This window comes from Rhinopithecus bieti, unplaced genomic scaffold (genome assembly GCF_001698545.2).
Source record: "Rhinopithecus bieti isolate Rb0 unplaced genomic scaffold, ASM169854v2 scaffold_13247, whole genome shotgun sequence".
Lineage (NCBI taxonomy): Eukaryota > Metazoa > Chordata > Mammalia > Primates > Cercopithecidae > Rhinopithecus > Rhinopithecus bieti.
The window spans coordinates 3,359,902-3,378,138 of NW_016807505.1; the positions used below are offsets into that span (position 1 = coordinate 3,359,902).

Genomic DNA, 18,237 nt, shown 5'->3' on the forward strand with positions numbered 1-18,237 from the left:
AGGCCTGGCGGAGCAGACACACAACCTCAGACATCAGCAACACCCTCCTCTGTTCCCCACACAGCCAAGGCCTGGTGGAGCAGACACACAACCTCAGACATCAGCAACACCCTCCTCTGTCCCCACACAGCCGAGGCCTGACGGAGCAGACACACACTTGAGACATCAACGCCCTCCTCTGTTCCCCACCCCAGCCGAGGCCTGATGGAGCAGACACACACTCGAGACATCAACGCCCTCCTCTGTCCCCACACAGCCGAGGCCTGGCGGAGCAGACACACAACCTCAGACATCAGCAACACCCTCCTCTGTCCCCACACAGCCGAGGCCTGGCGGAGCAGACACACACTCGAGATGTGCAGGTAGCCCAGGGTCACCCAGAGCTTCTCAGCACCCAAGCTATTGCAATGCAGCCCAGATGACAAAGCTGACATGTAAAAATTATCACAAAAGCAAAGTAAGGCAATTTCAACCCTTTCCGTGAAGAATAAATTCCGTTCTTGAGCAAACACATCAAAGCTAGCACCCAACAACCTTTTCCCCTTCTTGCAGGAAGTATTTCGAATCTGCTTCCAGCCAAAATCTAGACATTGCCCAATCCTTGAGGGCATTTCAGGAGCAGATCTAGTGACAACTGAAAACACAAGTGTAATTCTCAGGAGAAGATGCTCAGGGCTCTCCAGCAGGGCATTTGGTAAGCGGCAGAAGACAGGGAGGCGCCCTCCAACCAGGCCCCACTGAGCCTCTAACACAGGCAAGAGAGAGGTAGATGACCTGATGAAATGCTGAAATCTACAGAATGAGCAGAATTTTCACCCATCACTGAATTCAGACACTTTCTGATAGAGAAGAGTAGAGAGAAATGATGTGTCAGTTCATGGCCTCTTAAGATACTCAAATATTTCATGAAAACCTACATTTAACCTCTATTTTACTGTTAAAAACATGACATATGTTTCTTGAAATATCCATTAAAAGAATATAAGAAAGCACAATATTTTCATGAACCACCCCTTACGTGCAATGCCCCACACTACCTATCACACGAATTAAAGATGAAAAGACAAAAGCCTTTCAAGCAAGCGCTGGGGCACCGGAAGAGCAGCTCGGGGCAGAGTCAAGGCGATCACCCAAAGACCCGGGAAGCAGCACGGACATGGTGGGTTCAGTGAAAAGGGAAAATGCCACCTTTCAGCTCCTTCTGCTCAGTACGCGAGTGCTCCTCACCCACGGCATGGCAGACCTACTGCAACAACAAAGATGAGTTAGGCAGAGGGAGGCAGTCTGGAAACGAAGCATGCCGAGACTCAGAGAGAACGCGCAGAGCCTGGGAGCACCAGACTATTTCAGTTAGCACACGGCTTTCTCTAAAGCTTCAGCCCTACCAGGATGAAACCTTTAGAACTAAGATACATAATATGTTTTCATTCAGCACACATCGATGCTTTGTAGCTTTACTAAAATAAAAGGAACTTGGGTATAATTCACAGGCCTCTTCAGAGAAACAGATCCATCACCTCCTCTTGAAAAGTCTCCCACTTCATTAAACCACCTATGAGGCTATGATAACACAAAAAGAAAGGGAAGAGGAAGTGAAGGAAAAAACTAATGAACTCGCTCTCTGAAACACTGAACACAAAAACACCATCTGTGGAAGGTCTCCAGTGTAAGTTCAGACAGAGCCAGTATTTCACCTGGTGCTCTAAATCTTGCTAAAAGCCTGTCCATAAAGTACCAGAGACTTTCCAGCCGTTCTCTAAAGGCATCGCGGTGAAGGGCCACTTTCTGAAGCGGCTCATCAGCTTTAAAAGGCTCACACCTCTGCATCGTTCATCTCTGGTGCCAGCTGCTGGGTACAGGCTGGAAGTCTCTCCACGCCTTTATGTTTGGAGAAGCAGAGCCTGAGAACTAAGGCTGTGTTGGTGGAGCTGGCCTTCTAGTCCCTACGCAACTACTGCAGGTGCTTACTCTCCAAGGGAGCCTCAGCCACCTCAGTGTGCACCCAGCACCTACCTGCCTTCTAACCCATCAAACCAAAAAGGATGTGCTGCTCTACTCAGATCAACCCACGCATTAATACTCAGGTAATACGCTTTTGTATTCCTCGTTGTGGAATGTAATACACAAATTATGTAGGAATTTAGTAGGGAGGGATTTTGCCCAGGAGAAGGGAGCTCACTCCATTCACCCAGAACTCAGTTTACCAAAACCTGTCCACGTATCAGTTCTCAGGCTTCCTCTGCACCTCCTCTTCATTTCCCCACCCTGTCTACTCTGCCGAGGTCCAAGACCATAGACCCAGCTGGCTACCAATATTTCCTTCTGAACCCTGTGCTGCAAACTCATAGCTGAACACTTTATCTTCCTCCCATAAAGTCTCTCTCCTACCCTTACCTTCTTAGTTTTTATACAATGCAATTGTTCTTCCAGGAACACAAGACTGAAATGTCATCCTGGTCTTGTCAATGTCATTCTCTTTTATATTTCCACATTAACATTACTGTGTCACAGGTGTCAGATCTGTGTTTGATGCTAAAGGATAAAATTTAATTGGTAAGTTACAAGATGGCCTTCCAAAACTGGAAAGAGATATAAGATACATCATAAATAAACATATGCTAGGGCAGTGTAAGCCTCAGGAGCAGCCCAGGATATGCTGGCACACCTCTTGTCTCGTCTGCTTCTTCCTGTCCTAGGTTACCTGCTTGTCCAGGCCTCACCCTCTCACATTTCTTAATTCTTACTGTTCCTTAGTAACCTTTAACTACAGCCACTTCCTACCAATCTGCCCCTGGGTAATCATAAAACACCACTTGCTCTATCTATCTATCTCAGGCCTTTAATCCTAGCACTTTGGGAGGCCAAGGCAACCGGATCACCTGAGGTTGAGAGTTCGAGATCAGCCTGGCCAATATGGTGAAACCCCTTCTCTACTAAAAATACAAAAAAATTACTGGGCATGGTGGCAGGCGCCAGTAATCTCAGCTACTTGGGAGACTGAGGTGGGAGAATTGCTCGAACCCAGGAGGTGGAGGTTGCAGTGAGCCAAGATTGTGCCATTCCACTCCAGCCTGGGCACAACAGAGCAAGGATCCATCTCAAAAAAAGAAAAATGGCAACAAAAGCCAAAATTGACAAATGGGATCTAATTAAACTAAAGAGCTTCTGCACAGCAAAAGAAACTATCATCGGAGTGAATGGGCAACCTACAGAATGGGAGAAAATTTTGCAATCTATCCATCTGACAAAGGGCTAATATCCAGAATCTACAAAGAACTTAAACAAATTTACAAGAAAAAAGCAACCCCATCAAAAAGCAAAGGATATGAACAGACACTCCTCGAAAGAAGACACTTATGCAGTAAACAAACATATGAAAAAAGCTCATTATCACTGGTCACTAGAGAAATGGCAAATCAAAACCACAATGAGATACCATCTCGCACCAGTTAGAATGGTGATCATTAAAAAGTCAGGAAACAACAGATGCTGGAGAGGATGTGGAGAAATAAGAATGCTTTTACAATGTTGGTGGGAGGGTAAATGAGTTCAACCATTGTGGAAGACAGTGTGGCAATTCCTCAAGGATCTAGAACCAGAAATACCATTTGACCCAGCAATCCCATTCCTGGGTATATACCCAAAGGATTATAAATCATTCTACTATAAAGACACATGCACACATATGTTGACTGCAGCACTGTTCACAAGAGCAAAGACTTGGAACCAACCCAAATGTGCATCAGTGACAGACTGGATAAAGAAAATGTGGCACATACACCATGGAATACTATCCAGCCATAAAAAAGGATGAGTTCATGCCCTTTGCAGGGACGTGGATGAAGCTGGAAATCATCATTTCCAGCAGACTAACACAGCAACAGAAAACCAAACACCGCATGTTCTCACTCATAAGTGGGAGCTGAACAATGAGAACACATGGACACAGGGAGGGGAACATCACACACCAGGGCCTGTCAATGGGTGGGAGACTAGGGGAGGGAGAGCACTAGGAGCAGTCGGAGAAATACCTAACATAGATGACAGGTTGATGGGTACAGCAAACCACCATGGCACATGTATACCTATGTAACAAACTTGCATGTTCTGCACATGTATCCCAGAACTTAAAGTGTAATTAAAAAATAAAATAAATAAAAATAAAATTTTTAAAAATTAATTAAAATAATAAAATAAATCTGTCTATCACCTTCCTAGATGATAGAAAGATAACTGATATCTAGCTATTATCTTCCTAGATCTATCATTTCCTAGATTAGATGATAGATTATAGATAGATAAATATATGACAGATAGATAAATTCCTCCTTTCAAATATCCAGTAGTTCCCTGTGGCCTCCAGAATAGAGCTAAAGATGTCAAAGCTCTTCAGAGAAGACTCAAAACCCCAAATGACCAGCACCATTGTGCTGATTCTGCCATATAAGTTTCAACTCTTTGTCTTTGCCACTCTAGCCTCTTACTAGGAGCCATCATCAGATATCCCATCTCTTACCTCTCTATCAGCCTCCATCTTTCTGAGCTTCTCAACCAACTTCTGATGGTATTACTTAAGAGTGGCCACATACATGTTTCAAACAGGTAAAGAAAGTGCCGTGTGGGATGCGGTCTCACACAGGAGGTGATGGCTTCCAGGGAAGCCTAGAGTGGTGAGCTCAGAGCTAGGAATCTCAGGAGAAGAAGCCTAGGCCAGAAAGAGAGAAATGGAACTATACTAGTGTTAAGTTCATCTACTGTATGCTAGGTAGTATAATATCGCTTAAAGTTAGTGGTATAATCGTCACTAAAATCATAAAACAGAATTAAAGCCCAAAAAAGTAACAACCAAAAGAGGAGAAAATATAGAATATATTTAATTAATTAATTCAAAAGAAGGCATAAATGAAGAGAATAGTAATAAAGAAGCACAAATATAAAACAATAAGATCATGTTACACTTAAATTCGATCACATCACTAAGCACATTATAAATGTCTAAGAGACAGACTATCAGAGTAGATTAAAAAGCAAGATGCAAATATATGCTGCTTACAAGAACTGTACTTTAAAGACATACATAAGTTAAAAGTAAAAGATGGAAAAAGATACCACACTAACACTAGTCAAGAGAAAAATGAAATTGTTATATCAACAACAAAGTATATTTCAGAGCAAAGAATATTAACATGGATCGCGAAGACTGTTTTTATAATAATAAAGGTGTTAATTCATCAAGATGAAAGAACAATCCTAAATATTTATGTGCCCTAATAGTAAACTTTTAAAATGCATAAAGCAAAATGATAGAATTACAAAGAGAAATAAATAAATCTATAATCACCCTTAGACCCTTAGAATTACAAAGAGAAATAAATAAATCTATAATCACCCTTATCCATCTCTCAATAATTAATAAAACAAGTAGATAGAAAATCAGCAGGGATATAGAATACTTGAATAACATTATCAGCCAATCTGACTTAAGCTACATAATTGACATTATTGAACATCCCTCCCAACAAGAGCAGAATACATTTTCATTCGTAGTACACACAGAACGGTTACAAAGATAGACCACATTCTATAGCTATACACGTCTCAATAAATTTTAAAGGTTTCAAGATTTACGAAATGCATTCTCTTACTATACTGGAACTAAATTAGGTAACTGCAAAAACTTTCCCAAATACTTGGAAGGTAAATAAACCATCTAAATTATCCAAGGATCAAAGAAGAAATAAAAAGATGAATTACAAGACAATTTATGCCGGGCGCGGTGGCTCAAGTCTGTAATCCCAGCACTTTGGGAGGCCGGGACGGGCGGATCACGAGGTCAGGAGATCGAGACCATCCTGGCTAACACGGTGAAACCCCGTCTCTACTAAAATACAAAACTAGCCGGGCGACGTGGCGGGCGCCTGTAGTCCCAGCTACTCGGGAGGCTGAGGCAGGAGAATGGCGTAAACCCGGGAGGTGGAGCTTGAAGTGAGCCGAGATCCGGCCAATGCACTCCAGCCTGGGTGACAGAGCGAGACTCCATCTCAAAAAAAAAAGAAAGAAAGATAATTTGAACTGAATTAAAATGAAATATTTAATAAATTAGTGAGAGGTCACTAAAGTAATACTTAGAAAGAAATTTAGAGCACTAAATGCCTATAATAGAAAATAAGAGGCACATGAAATCAATAACCTTAGCCTCTACTTTTAGAAACTAGTGAAAGAAAAATAAGTAAGCCCAAAAGTAAGCAGAAAAAAAATAATAAAGAGCACAATAAACATTATTAAAAGAGAAAAAAAACTGTAGAGAAAAATCTATATAATCAAAAGCTGGTTCTTTGAGATCAATAAAATTGATCAACTAACCAAAAAGAGAGAGAGAAGACAAACTACAACATTAGAGATGAGAGATATGACATTATCAAAAATTTGATAGCGCTTAAAAGGAAAATGAAAGAATATTATGAACAATTTTACAACAATACATTCGACAACTTAGATTAAATGGACAAATTCCTCAAAAGACACCAACTACCAGAATCACTCAAGGAGAAACAGATTACTTGAATAGCCATCCCTACATGTATATTAAGGGATTTGAATTTGTAGTTAAAACCTTCCCACAAAACATCCGGGCCTATAAATGTCCAAATAAAAATTTAAGAAAAAAGTAATAGCAATTCTACAGAAATTCTTCCAAAACTTTGAAGATGACGAAGTATTTCTGTATTCCGCCTATGAGGACAACAAAAAAAGACATTACAAGACGGGAAACCACATCAAGATCCCTGATGTACACAAACACAAAATGCTAACAAAGTATTAGCAAGCAGCAGCAGGAGCTGAATATCTGGTGATCAGAGGGACAGGCTCTGGTGATTACTGTTCCTTTCACCATGTACGTCATGCTCTCTCCCATTTTGAGCACCTGGTAGGCTGGCCTGGCCTGGTCCCTTGTGACTGGGTGGAGCCTGCCTATGTCACTCGATGGCAGAGTGGGCCCATGCTATTCATTCTGCCTTCAACGCCAGCCGCTCAGGACTCTAAGAACAGATGATGACTGGGGCCCCTGCCAGGCCACTGGGGAGGAAGCGAGGGGTACAAAGCCAACACAAGGAAGAAAACACAGTTCTGGAAGTCATTGAGATTTCAGGGTTACTTTTTCCCTGCAACATAACCAAGCCTGTTCTGACACTGCTCTGTACACTACCACAGGCCTGCTAAACTCAGATCTGTTGAGCGGGGCTTAGGAATCTGCAGTTTTACCAAGGACACCAAATTTGGAGCCCTCTAGGCCCAACAGTGGTGCAGAGCAATCACCCCACTCTGCACTGCCGGTCTTAGCACTGCCGGAGGGTTCCAGCTTCACCATGTGTGCACACTTCCCACCATCCCTCCCCACTTCCCTTGAAGCTTTTCTCTGTTCCTTACTCAGGAATGGTGAGGAATTGATTACAGAGATTTATTTTCTATGTATCTAAATCTGTGTATCCCAAATTCTTCTCAAGATTAGACACTGTGATCACCAGGGAGGTTGGGAGAGGCTGGCATAGTTGGGCAGGATGACAGCTGAGCTCTCCACTAAGGCACAGCTGTGCACACACAAGCTCCAAGAGACAGGACAATTATCCATCACAATCACAGTCTCCTTTGCTCTCCCTTGGTTCTAACATTTTCATCAGAAAATGAAAACTATATATTAATTTATCTTACTGTGCATATATTAGTTGATTATAAAACATTCTAAACACCTCTAGCTAGTTGTTACGGGTTGAACTAGGTCCCGGCCCCAGGTAAGATGATAGACATTCCCAAGAACAACCTCGTTTTGTCAGATGAATCCTGAGGAGGCACTCGAAACAATATTTTCTTAATGAGATTTTTTAAACACTCAAATTCTGAGTAACATGAAAGTCACACAGATCTGTCTGGGACAGTCAGCATCGGAGGAACTGGAGTATGGCAGGACCATGTCACGGCCTCCAGCCGTCCGTGTGGAAATGGAATCTGGCTATCTTACCCAGAACAAAGACAAACTGAGATCCTGTAAAACACAGGCCCGCGGAATCACAAAGGCTGAGAGAGATCAACATACAACCCGCGAGCTCTAAAAACCCCTGAAGAAGAAGAAGAAGAAGAGTGCCTGCATCTGCCAAGCTCTGGTCGCCTGATGCCCCTGTTACCCGGGCAACCTGCAGGGCATCCACATTCGGGAGCTCACCAAGGAAAGGCTGGCTGTTCCCCAAATAATCTATTGTTCCTAATACATTCTAGTCAGTAACAATCTCAGTAAAGCATCTACTGAAGTGTTTAAGTGATGAAAGTGCAAAACGATAAGATGGCCCTAAGCCCTCATCCTGCTGGCTGGTGCTCAGCATCTGCTGTTTGTTTGTTCGTTTGTTTTTGAGACTGAGTCTCACTCTGTCACCCAGGTTGGAGTGCAGTGGCACGATCTCAGCTCACTGCAACCTCCATCTCCTGGGTTCAAGCAATTCTCCTGCCTCAGCCTCCTGAGTAGCTGGGATTACAGGCGTGTGCCACCATGGCCAGCTAATTTCTATATTTTTAGTACAGACGTGGTTTCACTATGTTGGCCAGGCTGGACTCAAACTCCTGACCTGATTCAGGTGATCCGACCCGCTCGGCCTCCCAAAGTGCTGGGATTACAGGCATGAGCCGCCGCGCCCAGCCTAGCATGTGCTCTTGATTGACAGGGCACATCACCTCCTGTGCTGGGTTATGTTGCTGTATTTGCAGTCATATTTAGCACTCAAGCTATGATACACTATTAAAGCACTACCGTCTATGTTAGTGTATTTGTGCCATACACACATGGCTTTAGGAGGTTATGACATGTGAGTTGTACATGGTGGCCATAACTTCCCACATTTTAGCACAGTACACTTCACAGAAAACTGAAGAGGCACAGCTCATGACAGCAGCCCTGAAAACATAGTGTATACTAGGAGGCAGACGTGGAGAGTCACTGATACTGAGCATCCAGCAACCCATCGACAGGTACTTCCTGATAAGAACTTCCCCTGGTAAACAAACAATATTATGGTAATGAAATCTGAGCCTACATGAGGAGGCACCTGTACTCACCAACAATCTCACTGGGTTCCTTGTTATAAAGCTTTCTGTTCCAGTAAAGGAGTCTGAGGAGTGGAAAGGAGACCAGGAGAACAAGGCAAATCCCAATGAACATGTGTGCAGTGAATCCGGCAAAGTCCAGGCCCTGGAAATAGATAAGGGGAAATGGAATGGCGACGGGCCTTTCCTCTGCACAGGCAGCAGCTCCCTGGGTCAGGGTCCAGGGAGGGCCAGAGCCCAGGAGGGAAGGGGCTCACCAGGAGTTCCAGGACCTTAGGCAGAGGTCCTGGAGCCCAACACAAAGCCCAAGGAAGACCACGGATTCCTCACCAAGATTTTGAAAACTGTTAAGGTTTGTTTCTTTCATGTCAAAAGCCAAAAACCAATTCTTACACGAATGACAAGCCATCATAGGGAGAAACAAAAACAGGCTACCACACTAACTCAACCTGGGCTCGGTCCGTCTTCACCACTAGATTGATGCCTTCCCCCAGATAGGGTGAAAAAAGACCGAATGGGACAAAACACTCAACAGTCTGACAATATTTGCCCATTTGAAGGTAAGTTGAATTTTTACACATCTCACTCCATTGGTTTGAAAGAGTCCTCGCGGCTGGAGAGCAGAGCCCTTCGCAGGGCACCCAGGGCCCATCAGGGCAGGGATCGCTCAGAGCACGGGGACCAGCAGCAGGGATCCAGGCAGGAACCTGTCCTTCCCCGCAGGCTTCCTTTGCCTGCCTGGGGCTCTGCACATGGCCGGCCACTGAGGGTATCTTTACAGCTGGGCAAAATTCCCACTAGGTTGATCTGTCCTGGAATAAGTCAGCAACGTCATTGGTTGGTTCTGTTCTTTCACTGACCATGTGCTTTTATACCTTCAGCACATCTGTGCAGGCAACTCCTGAGCCCCCAGCAGGACAGATGAGGCTCCTATCCCCATGAAGCTGGCCATCTGGCAAGAACTCAAGGTCTTTTCTGTAGCGTCCATGGGTCACATGTGTCACAGAGGGGGCCAGAGGCACAGTGACAATGCACGACCATGGGGAGCGACAGGGGGCAGGGTGGGAGGGACAACGGGCAGTCCGGCTCTGCCTTGGGAGCCTCTTACACAGGTAGAGGAGTGACAAGTCACACGGAACATTAGTGAGGATCCCACAATAGGAGTTTGGAAAATCACCTTCCAAAGGTCTGGGTTTGAGTGATTTAAACTATATTACTTGTTGCTTATTAAAATGTATGTATTTTTTCTCTCACTTTTAGAAAATAGGTGAAATCACTTTCAACATTGTTAAAGATACAACACAACTAGAGGCCATTATCAATGAAGTTGTGTCAAAGTTTAGAGCTTGCCAATATATAATAATCTGAAACGCTTAATCCCTTGCAGTTACCGGTACATCCAACGGTTGTCCTTGCAAACAGTATTACAAATGACAGAGAGAGCTGTATAAGCTAATTCCTCGGCAGACAGCAGGGAAACCACACAGAGGCGGGACTCGTGGAATGCTTTGGGTGATCATATAGAAGAATGCACCACTTTTCTGACAGTTCTTCAATGGGGGTATTACATTGAATTTTGTGTTTATCTCTGTAATTCATACCCCAGATACCTGAAAAAGGTCCACAATACTTTCAGGGGCTTATGAAACTGTTTTAAATTCTTCTAAACTCAGAAGCAAAAAAAAAAAAAAATGAACCGTTGGGTCGGAGAAAATGATTTAAAATATAGTACTAATACATTTATACACTAGCTGGGTCACGAAATGCAATTGTTAGTATTTTTTAGAGAAAATGTCCCAAGAAGACAGAAGTACCTATATTCTGATTAATTCTTGGTCCCTTTAGAACATAATAACTATAAAGTTTTGTCCCATTTGAAATGTTCAGGCAATTGGAGAAAAAAGTGATGAGTAGATAAAAGAAAAAAAAAAAACTAAGGAGGTCCTGGGTGTGCGTCCACAGCAAAATGACACGGCACTGAGTGAAGCATTTGGTTGCTGCTAGACTTGTGATGGGTGGATTCATCAAGTAACAGCAATGATAAGGGAAAAATCCAAACTGATCATTTTAGGAAACAGGCAGATGCAGTGTGCAGTGGGATGCAGATGTTTGAGCTAAGCTTATTAGGTGCAGGTATCTGGGCCGCCCTGCTGCTTTTACGTGCCTCTGTAATGTCCTAGACTCTCCTCCTTTGTGTTCCCAGTAACAAAACCACCCACCAGCACACTCACATCAATTCAGCACCTAAATGCGCTCTTTCTGCTTCAAGGTGCCACTTCTGCTTTGCATTGTTTTGTTATGGGCTCCACTCAGTCATTTCTTCTTAATTTTTCCTCATTTGATGGATTAAATAGCCAAATATTAGGCATGTAAACCAACCAAAAGAGGAACCCTCAATCAGATTAGAACATTCAAAGATTCATAATCTACATATATTTAAGGGGACACACCTGTGGGACTTCTGGCCCACCAATATCATTTTCTAGGAATGACGCTTCAGGCTAGCTCTGTGACAAGTCAAAATGGCTCATTAGGTTGTTAAGGGAGGGGCTCAAGCCAAAATAATTTCTTGAATTCTTCTATGTGAAAAAATAAAAAAAAAGAAAAAAAGAAAAACTTCTTACGAAGTGTTTAGCTGAATCTATTGAATATTTTAGTAAAATATGCATGGTGTAATTTGAAAATATAATCCTGTCTAGACGCTCAGTAAGGAGAGGACCCAGCACCGCAGGAATGGGTATAACAGGCAGATGGGGGGTGTGGGTCTCGCTGCTTGTAAGGGCTCCATCAAGCAAGGGTGCAGGGGACCTGGCACACATGGGTCTAAAGGAAGAGCCTCTGGCAGAGACATGGCTCCCAGCAGGCTGAAAACAGAGCAAGCCACAGAGGGGATGAGTTCTGCTAGCCAATGCTGACCTGAGAGGAGAAAAAGGTCAAAAACGAAGACCCCTGAGTCCACAGATATTGAAGAGGTGTGTGGAAACAAACAAACCAAAAAACAAACCTGCAAAGGGAAATTCAGAGGGGGCCAGAGAACGCAGGAGCGAGCCCATTAGAGAGGAGACACCTGTCTAGTCTGTAAGTTATCACCCAACGGAGTGGGGGAAAAACAGCAGTGGAGGAGGAGCCAAAGAACTTCACAGCACATGCAACATGGCAGGAACACATGAAAAATGCCCCAGCATGCATGGCATGGTGGGAAACTATGAAGAAGGTTCCAGCACACACAGCATAGTGGGAAAATGAAAAGAATGTCCCAGCACGCACAGTATGATGGGAAAACATAAAGAATGTCCCAGCATGCACAGGATGGCAGGGAAAGCCTGAAGAACGTCCCAGCATGCACGGCATGGTGGGAAAACGTGCAAAACATCCCAGCACACACAGAATGCTGGGAAAACATAAAGAACGTCCCAGCACGCACAGTATGGCAGGAAAAGCCTGAAGAACACCCTAGCCCGCACAGCATGGTGGGAAAACGTGAAAAACGTCCCGGCACACACGGGATGGTGGGAAAACATGAAAAACGTGGCAGCATGCACGGCATGATGGGAAAACGTAAACAACGTCCCAGCATGCACAGTAAGGCAGGGAAAGCCTGAAGAACTCCCCAGCAAGCATGGCATGGTTGGAAAACGTGAAAAATGCCCCAGCACGCACGGCATGGTGGGAAAACGTAATTATAATGTCCCAGCACGCACAATATGGCAGGAAAGCCTGAAGAACGCCCCAGCATGCCCAGCATGGTGAGAAAATGGAAAGAACGTCCCAGCATGCAAGGCATGATGGGAAAACGTGAAGCATGCCCCAGCACACACAGCATTGTGAGAAAGCATGAAGAACACCCCAGCACACACGGTATGGTGGGAAAACGGGAAGAATGTCCCAGCAAGCCCAGCGCACGGTACGGTGGGAAAAGTATAAAAAGCATCCAAGTGCACAACGTGGGGCATGAAGGGAAACCTGTCTTCTTAGAAAGATGCCACTCAGAAGCATAGGGGCACGCTTCCCTCAAGAGACTTTTCAGGCATTATTTTAAAGATAGTTGAATAGTTTTGTTCACCATGGTGAGTCTCTGTAGAACAGGCATAGGGGGCAAATGTAACCAGCAAAGTAAAACTTTATCCCATCAGCTTGTTAGGAGCTGAAAGTGCAGTGAGTTGGTGCACGTGGATGCTACAGCCAGGCCAATTCATGCTTACCCAAGGGAGGCTTGTGGCTGGGGAATAAGTGGTTGTCCATGTGGTGGATCCTGGAGGTCCTCCCTACCTACCCAAACTGTGCTGGAAACTCCACCAACAGAGAGTTATCCCAAGAGACCTGGGAGACCTGAGCCTGATGCAGCAATGGTAGGTGGCAAGAACTTTCCTCACAACTTCCCGTCATTTCTGCATAATACTCAGAAAACGTGGACAAGTTTTCAGATGTGACTTCTTTACTGTTCCAAACTCTAGTACTGATTTATTATTCCTCCGAACTACATAAGTATTCAATTTTTTGTTAATTTTTTTTCATTAGCTTTAGGGGTACAAGTAGTTTTCGGTTACATGGATAAATTGTATACTAGTGAAGTCTGGGATTTTAGTGCACCCATCACCGGAGTAGTGGACATGGTACATAATATGTAGTTTTTCATCCGTCACCCCCTCCCAACCTCCCCTCTTCCTAGTCTCCAATGTTATCGTTACCAGTGTATGCCTTTGCATACCCACAACTTAGCTCCCACTTGTAAGTGAGAACATGTGGTATTTGCTTTTCCATTTCTGAGTTACTTCGCTTAGAATAATGGCCTCCAGTTCCATCCAAGTTGCTGCAAAAGACATTATTTCATTCTTTTTTATGGCTGAACAGTATTCTATGGTGTGGGGGGGGTGTGTATACACGCATATGTATATATACATCTCAAATTTTCTTTATCCACTTATCTATTGATGGGCATTTAGGTTGAGTCCATGTATCTGCAGTTGTGAACTGTGCTGTGATAAACCTAAGTGTGTCGGTGTCTTTTTGATATAATGACTTCTTTTCCTTTGGGTAGATACCCAGTGGCCGGATTGCTGGATTGAATGGTAGATACACTTTTAGTTCATTGAGAAATCTCCACAGTATTTTCCATAGGGGTCATATTAATTTACATTCAAACCAGCAGTGTATAAGCCTTCCCTTTTTACCACATCTGTGCCAACATCTATTGTTTCTTGACTTTTTAATAATGGCCATAATGGCCATTCTGACTGTAGTAGGATGATATCTCATTCTTTCAATTTTTATTTCCCTGATGATTAGTGATGTTCAGTATTTTTTCATATGCTTCTTGGCCAGTTGCATATCTTCTTCTGAAAAGTATCTACTCATGTCATTTGCCTACTTTTTATTGGGATTATTTGGGGTTTTTTCTTGCTAATTTGTTTGAGTTTCTTGTAGATTCTGGATATTAGTCCTTTGTCGGATTCATAGTTTGCAAATATTTTCTCCCATTCTGTAGGTTCTCTGTTTACTTTGATGGTTATTTCCTTCCTGTTTTTTTTTTGTTTGTTTGTTTGTTTGTTTGTTTTTTGAGACAGAGTCTCTCTTTGTCACCCAAGCTGGAGTGCAGTGGTGTGATCTCGGCTCACTGCAACCTCTACCTCCCTGGTTCAAGTGATTCTCCTGCCTCAGCCTCCCAAGTAGCCGGGATTACAGGCATGCACCACCACGCCCAGCTAATTTTTTTTATTTTTAGTAGAGATGGGATTTCACCGTGTTGGCCAGGCTGGTCTCTAACTCCTGACCTCAAGTGATCCTCCCACCTCGGCCTCCCAAGGTGCTGGGATTACAGGTGTGAGCCACCATGCCCAGCCTGATTAGCTTTTCAGTTTAAGTAGATACCATTTATTTTTGTTTCTGCAGCATTTGTTTTTGGCATCTGTGTCCTAAATTCTTTGCCTAGGTCAATGTCCAGAGGAGTTTTTCATATGTTTTCTTCTAGAATTTTTATGGTTTCAAGTCTTAAAGTCTTTAATCCATCTTGAGTTATTTTGTATATCGTGAGATATGGGGATCCAGTTTCATTTTTCTACATGTGGCTAGCCAGTTTTCCCAGCATCATTTACTGAATAGAGTGTCCTTTACCCAGTTTATGTTTTTGTATACTTTGTTGAAGATCAGTTGGTTGTAAGTATTTGGCTTTATGTCTGCGTTCTCAATTCTGTTCCATTGCTCTATGTGTCTACTTTTATACCAGTACCATGCTCTTTTGGTTACTATAGCCTTTTAGTATAATTTGAAGTTGAGTAATGTGATGCCTCTAGATTTGTTATTTTTGTTTAGGATTGCTTTGGCTATTCAGGCTCTTTTTTGGTTCCATATGAATTTCAAGATTGGTTTTTCTAATTCCGTGGAAAATGATATTGGTATTTTGATAGGAATTGCATTGAATCTGTAAGTTACTTTGGGCAATATGGTCATTTTTGTGATACTGATTCTTCCAATCCATGAGCACGTTTCCACTTGTTTGTGTCATCTATGATTTCTTTCAGCAGTATTTTGTAGTTCTCCTTTTAGACATCTTTCAACTCCTTGGTTAAGTATATCCCTAGGTATTTTATTTTTTGGTAGCTATTGTGAAAGGGATTGAGTTCTTGATTTGATTCTTGGCTTGGTCACTGTTGGTGTATAGCAGTGCTACTGATTTGTGTACATTGATTTTATAACCTGAGACTTTACTGAATTCATTTATCAAATCTAGGAGTCTTGGATGAGTCTAGAGTTTTCTAGGTATAAGATCGTATCAGTGGCAAACAGACATAGTTTGACTTCCTCTTTTCCAATTTGGGTAGTCTTTATTTCTTTATCTTGCCTGATTACTGTAGGACTTCCTCTTCATGAATAATTTTTAAATTAATTTCAAACCTAAGTTTTATTTCACAATCTGTTTTCTTCCTATTTGAGTTCCCTGATGAAAAACTAAACAATGCAAAATAAATATGCACATCACGTGATGCAAATGTATGGCTGTGCTGTCACTATTGATAACGAGGCTTTATAAATTTATCTCTGCTGAAGACACTGTCCCTGAAACTATGAGTGCATCTGTGTCTCCATACAGAGAAATATTTCCTTAACTCCAAACTACTGTGAAATAAATTAAAATCAAGGCCGGGCGCAGTGGCTCACGCCTGTAATCTCAGCACTTTGGGAGGCCGAGGCAGACGGATCACCTGAGGTCAGGAGTTCAAGACCAGCTTGGGCAACACAGTGAAACCCTGTCTCTACTAAAAATATAAAAATTAGCCAGGTGTGGTGTTATGCACCTGTAATCCCAGCTACTCAGGAAGCTGAGGCAGCAGAATCGCTTGAATCCAGGAGGCGGAGGTTGCAGTTAGCCAAGATCACGCCACTGCACTCTAGCCTGGGCAACAGAGCAAGACTCCATTACAGTTTAATTCCCAAATTCAGGGAAAGTCATTATGTAGAAGACAAGGAATACCATCTTCAGTAAAACAAGGACAGTCCTAAGGCCATCTCCCCAGAGAATGTCACTTTGGCAGAAAATTGTATGACAAGCCTGGGTTGAGCCTCAGCAAGACCATAGAGGGTACTCACTTCCAGGGCCCTCTGAGTATTTCTGCAAAACCTCACCTTTCTCTCCTACCATCATATTTAAAATCTGGATATCTTAAAACAGCTTGTCAGCATGCCATGGAGGATTGCAGCAATGGTCTGACAGACTGTTCTTTGCCCTCAGTTTTCTACATGGCTTGGTAGAAACACAGCCAGTGTCTGTCTTGGGTCACTTTGTATTGTTTAGTTCAGAATATTTCAATCTAGGACTGCAAAGGCAGGCTTAAAATGAAGCCAAGTTAATTCAGGTTTTGTGTAAGAAATACACCATGCCTAGGATTTTACATTAACACTAATGTGATGCTAGTCAGGAGAGTTAAACTGTTGCAGCATCCATTAAATGTTGTCATAAAAAGAAGAGAAAAACAGCCAAGTTGACAGCCAAGTTCTACAAAAGTCTAATGAAATACAGTAGCCACATCTTCACTTGAACTATTTTTCTACCTATTCTACTACAACTTAGGTTTTCCACTAGAAATTAAGGTTTTAGGTTTTACACTTACATCTATGATCCAGTTTGAGTTAATTTGTGGATATAGTGGGAGGTGTGGACTGAAGTTCATTTTTCCTGCATGTGAATATCCATTTGTTCCAGGACAATTTTTGGAAAACACTATCTTGTCTCTGCTGACTTGGCTTTGCACCTTGGTCAAAAATCAGTAGTTCACTTACGTGTGGGTCTGTATCTACACTCCCTACTTTATTCCATTTATCTACCTGTCTGTGTTGATGCCAAAACCACTGTGCTGGTTACGGAGACTTTATAATATGTCTTGGTGTCAGGATTTACTAGCCCTTTCAGTTTGTTTTTGCTTTCTTTCTCTGTCATTCTGGATACTTTGAATTTCTATATCAATTTTAGAATCAGCTTGTCGGTTTCTACCCAGAGAAAAAACCTGCTATGGTTTTGATGGGGATTGCTTGAATTTATAGATCAATTTGGAAATAATTGATAGCTTAACAATATTGAGTTTTCCAGCCCATAAACAAGGTGTACCTCTTAATTTATTTAGATCTTCTTTAATTACTCTGCAGCTTTGTAGTTTTCAGTATACTGACCTTGCATCTGTTTGGTCATATGCAATACCAAATACAGCATATGTTTTGTGCTCCTGTAAATGAAATTTTAATTTTCAGTTATTTATTGCTAAATATGGAAAACCATTAATTTTTGTATGTGGACTCTGTATCCTGCAACCTTGTCACATTTATTTATTATTTGTAGGAGCTCTTTTATGGATTGCATCAAATCTTCTACATGGACGATTGTGTCTTCTGCAAATAAAGACTTTTAATTCTTCCTTACCAATATTGATGCTTTGTATTTCTTTCTTGCATTATCGCATGAGCTACAGCCTCCAATAAAATGTTGAATAAAAATAGTGAGAACAGACATCCTTGTCTTGTTTCTAATCTTAGAGGGAAATCATTCAGTTATTCTCAGTGAAGTGTGATGCTAGCTACAGATTCTCAGATATTCTTTCTTGGGTTGATGAATTTCTCTTTTATCCCTAGTTTCTTGAGAGATTTTTTTTTTTTTTTTTT

General features: G+C 42.5%; 1 protein-coding gene across 4 annotated transcripts in view; it reads right to left on the reverse strand.

Moving 5' to 3' along the window:
• OCA2 (OCA2 melanosomal transmembrane protein) overlaps positions 1-18,237 on the reverse strand; it is a 357,547-nt gene that overhangs the window by 207,867 nt on the left and 131,443 nt on the right. For all 4 annotated transcript variants that reach the window (XM_017882412.1, XM_017882410.1, XM_017882413.1 and 1 more), the window contains one exon: positions 9,103-9,235. In XM_017882412.1, coding sequence (XP_017737901.1) covers positions 9,103-9,235 — 133 coding nt within the window. The remainder of the gene's footprint in view (positions 1-9,102; positions 9,236-18,237) is intronic.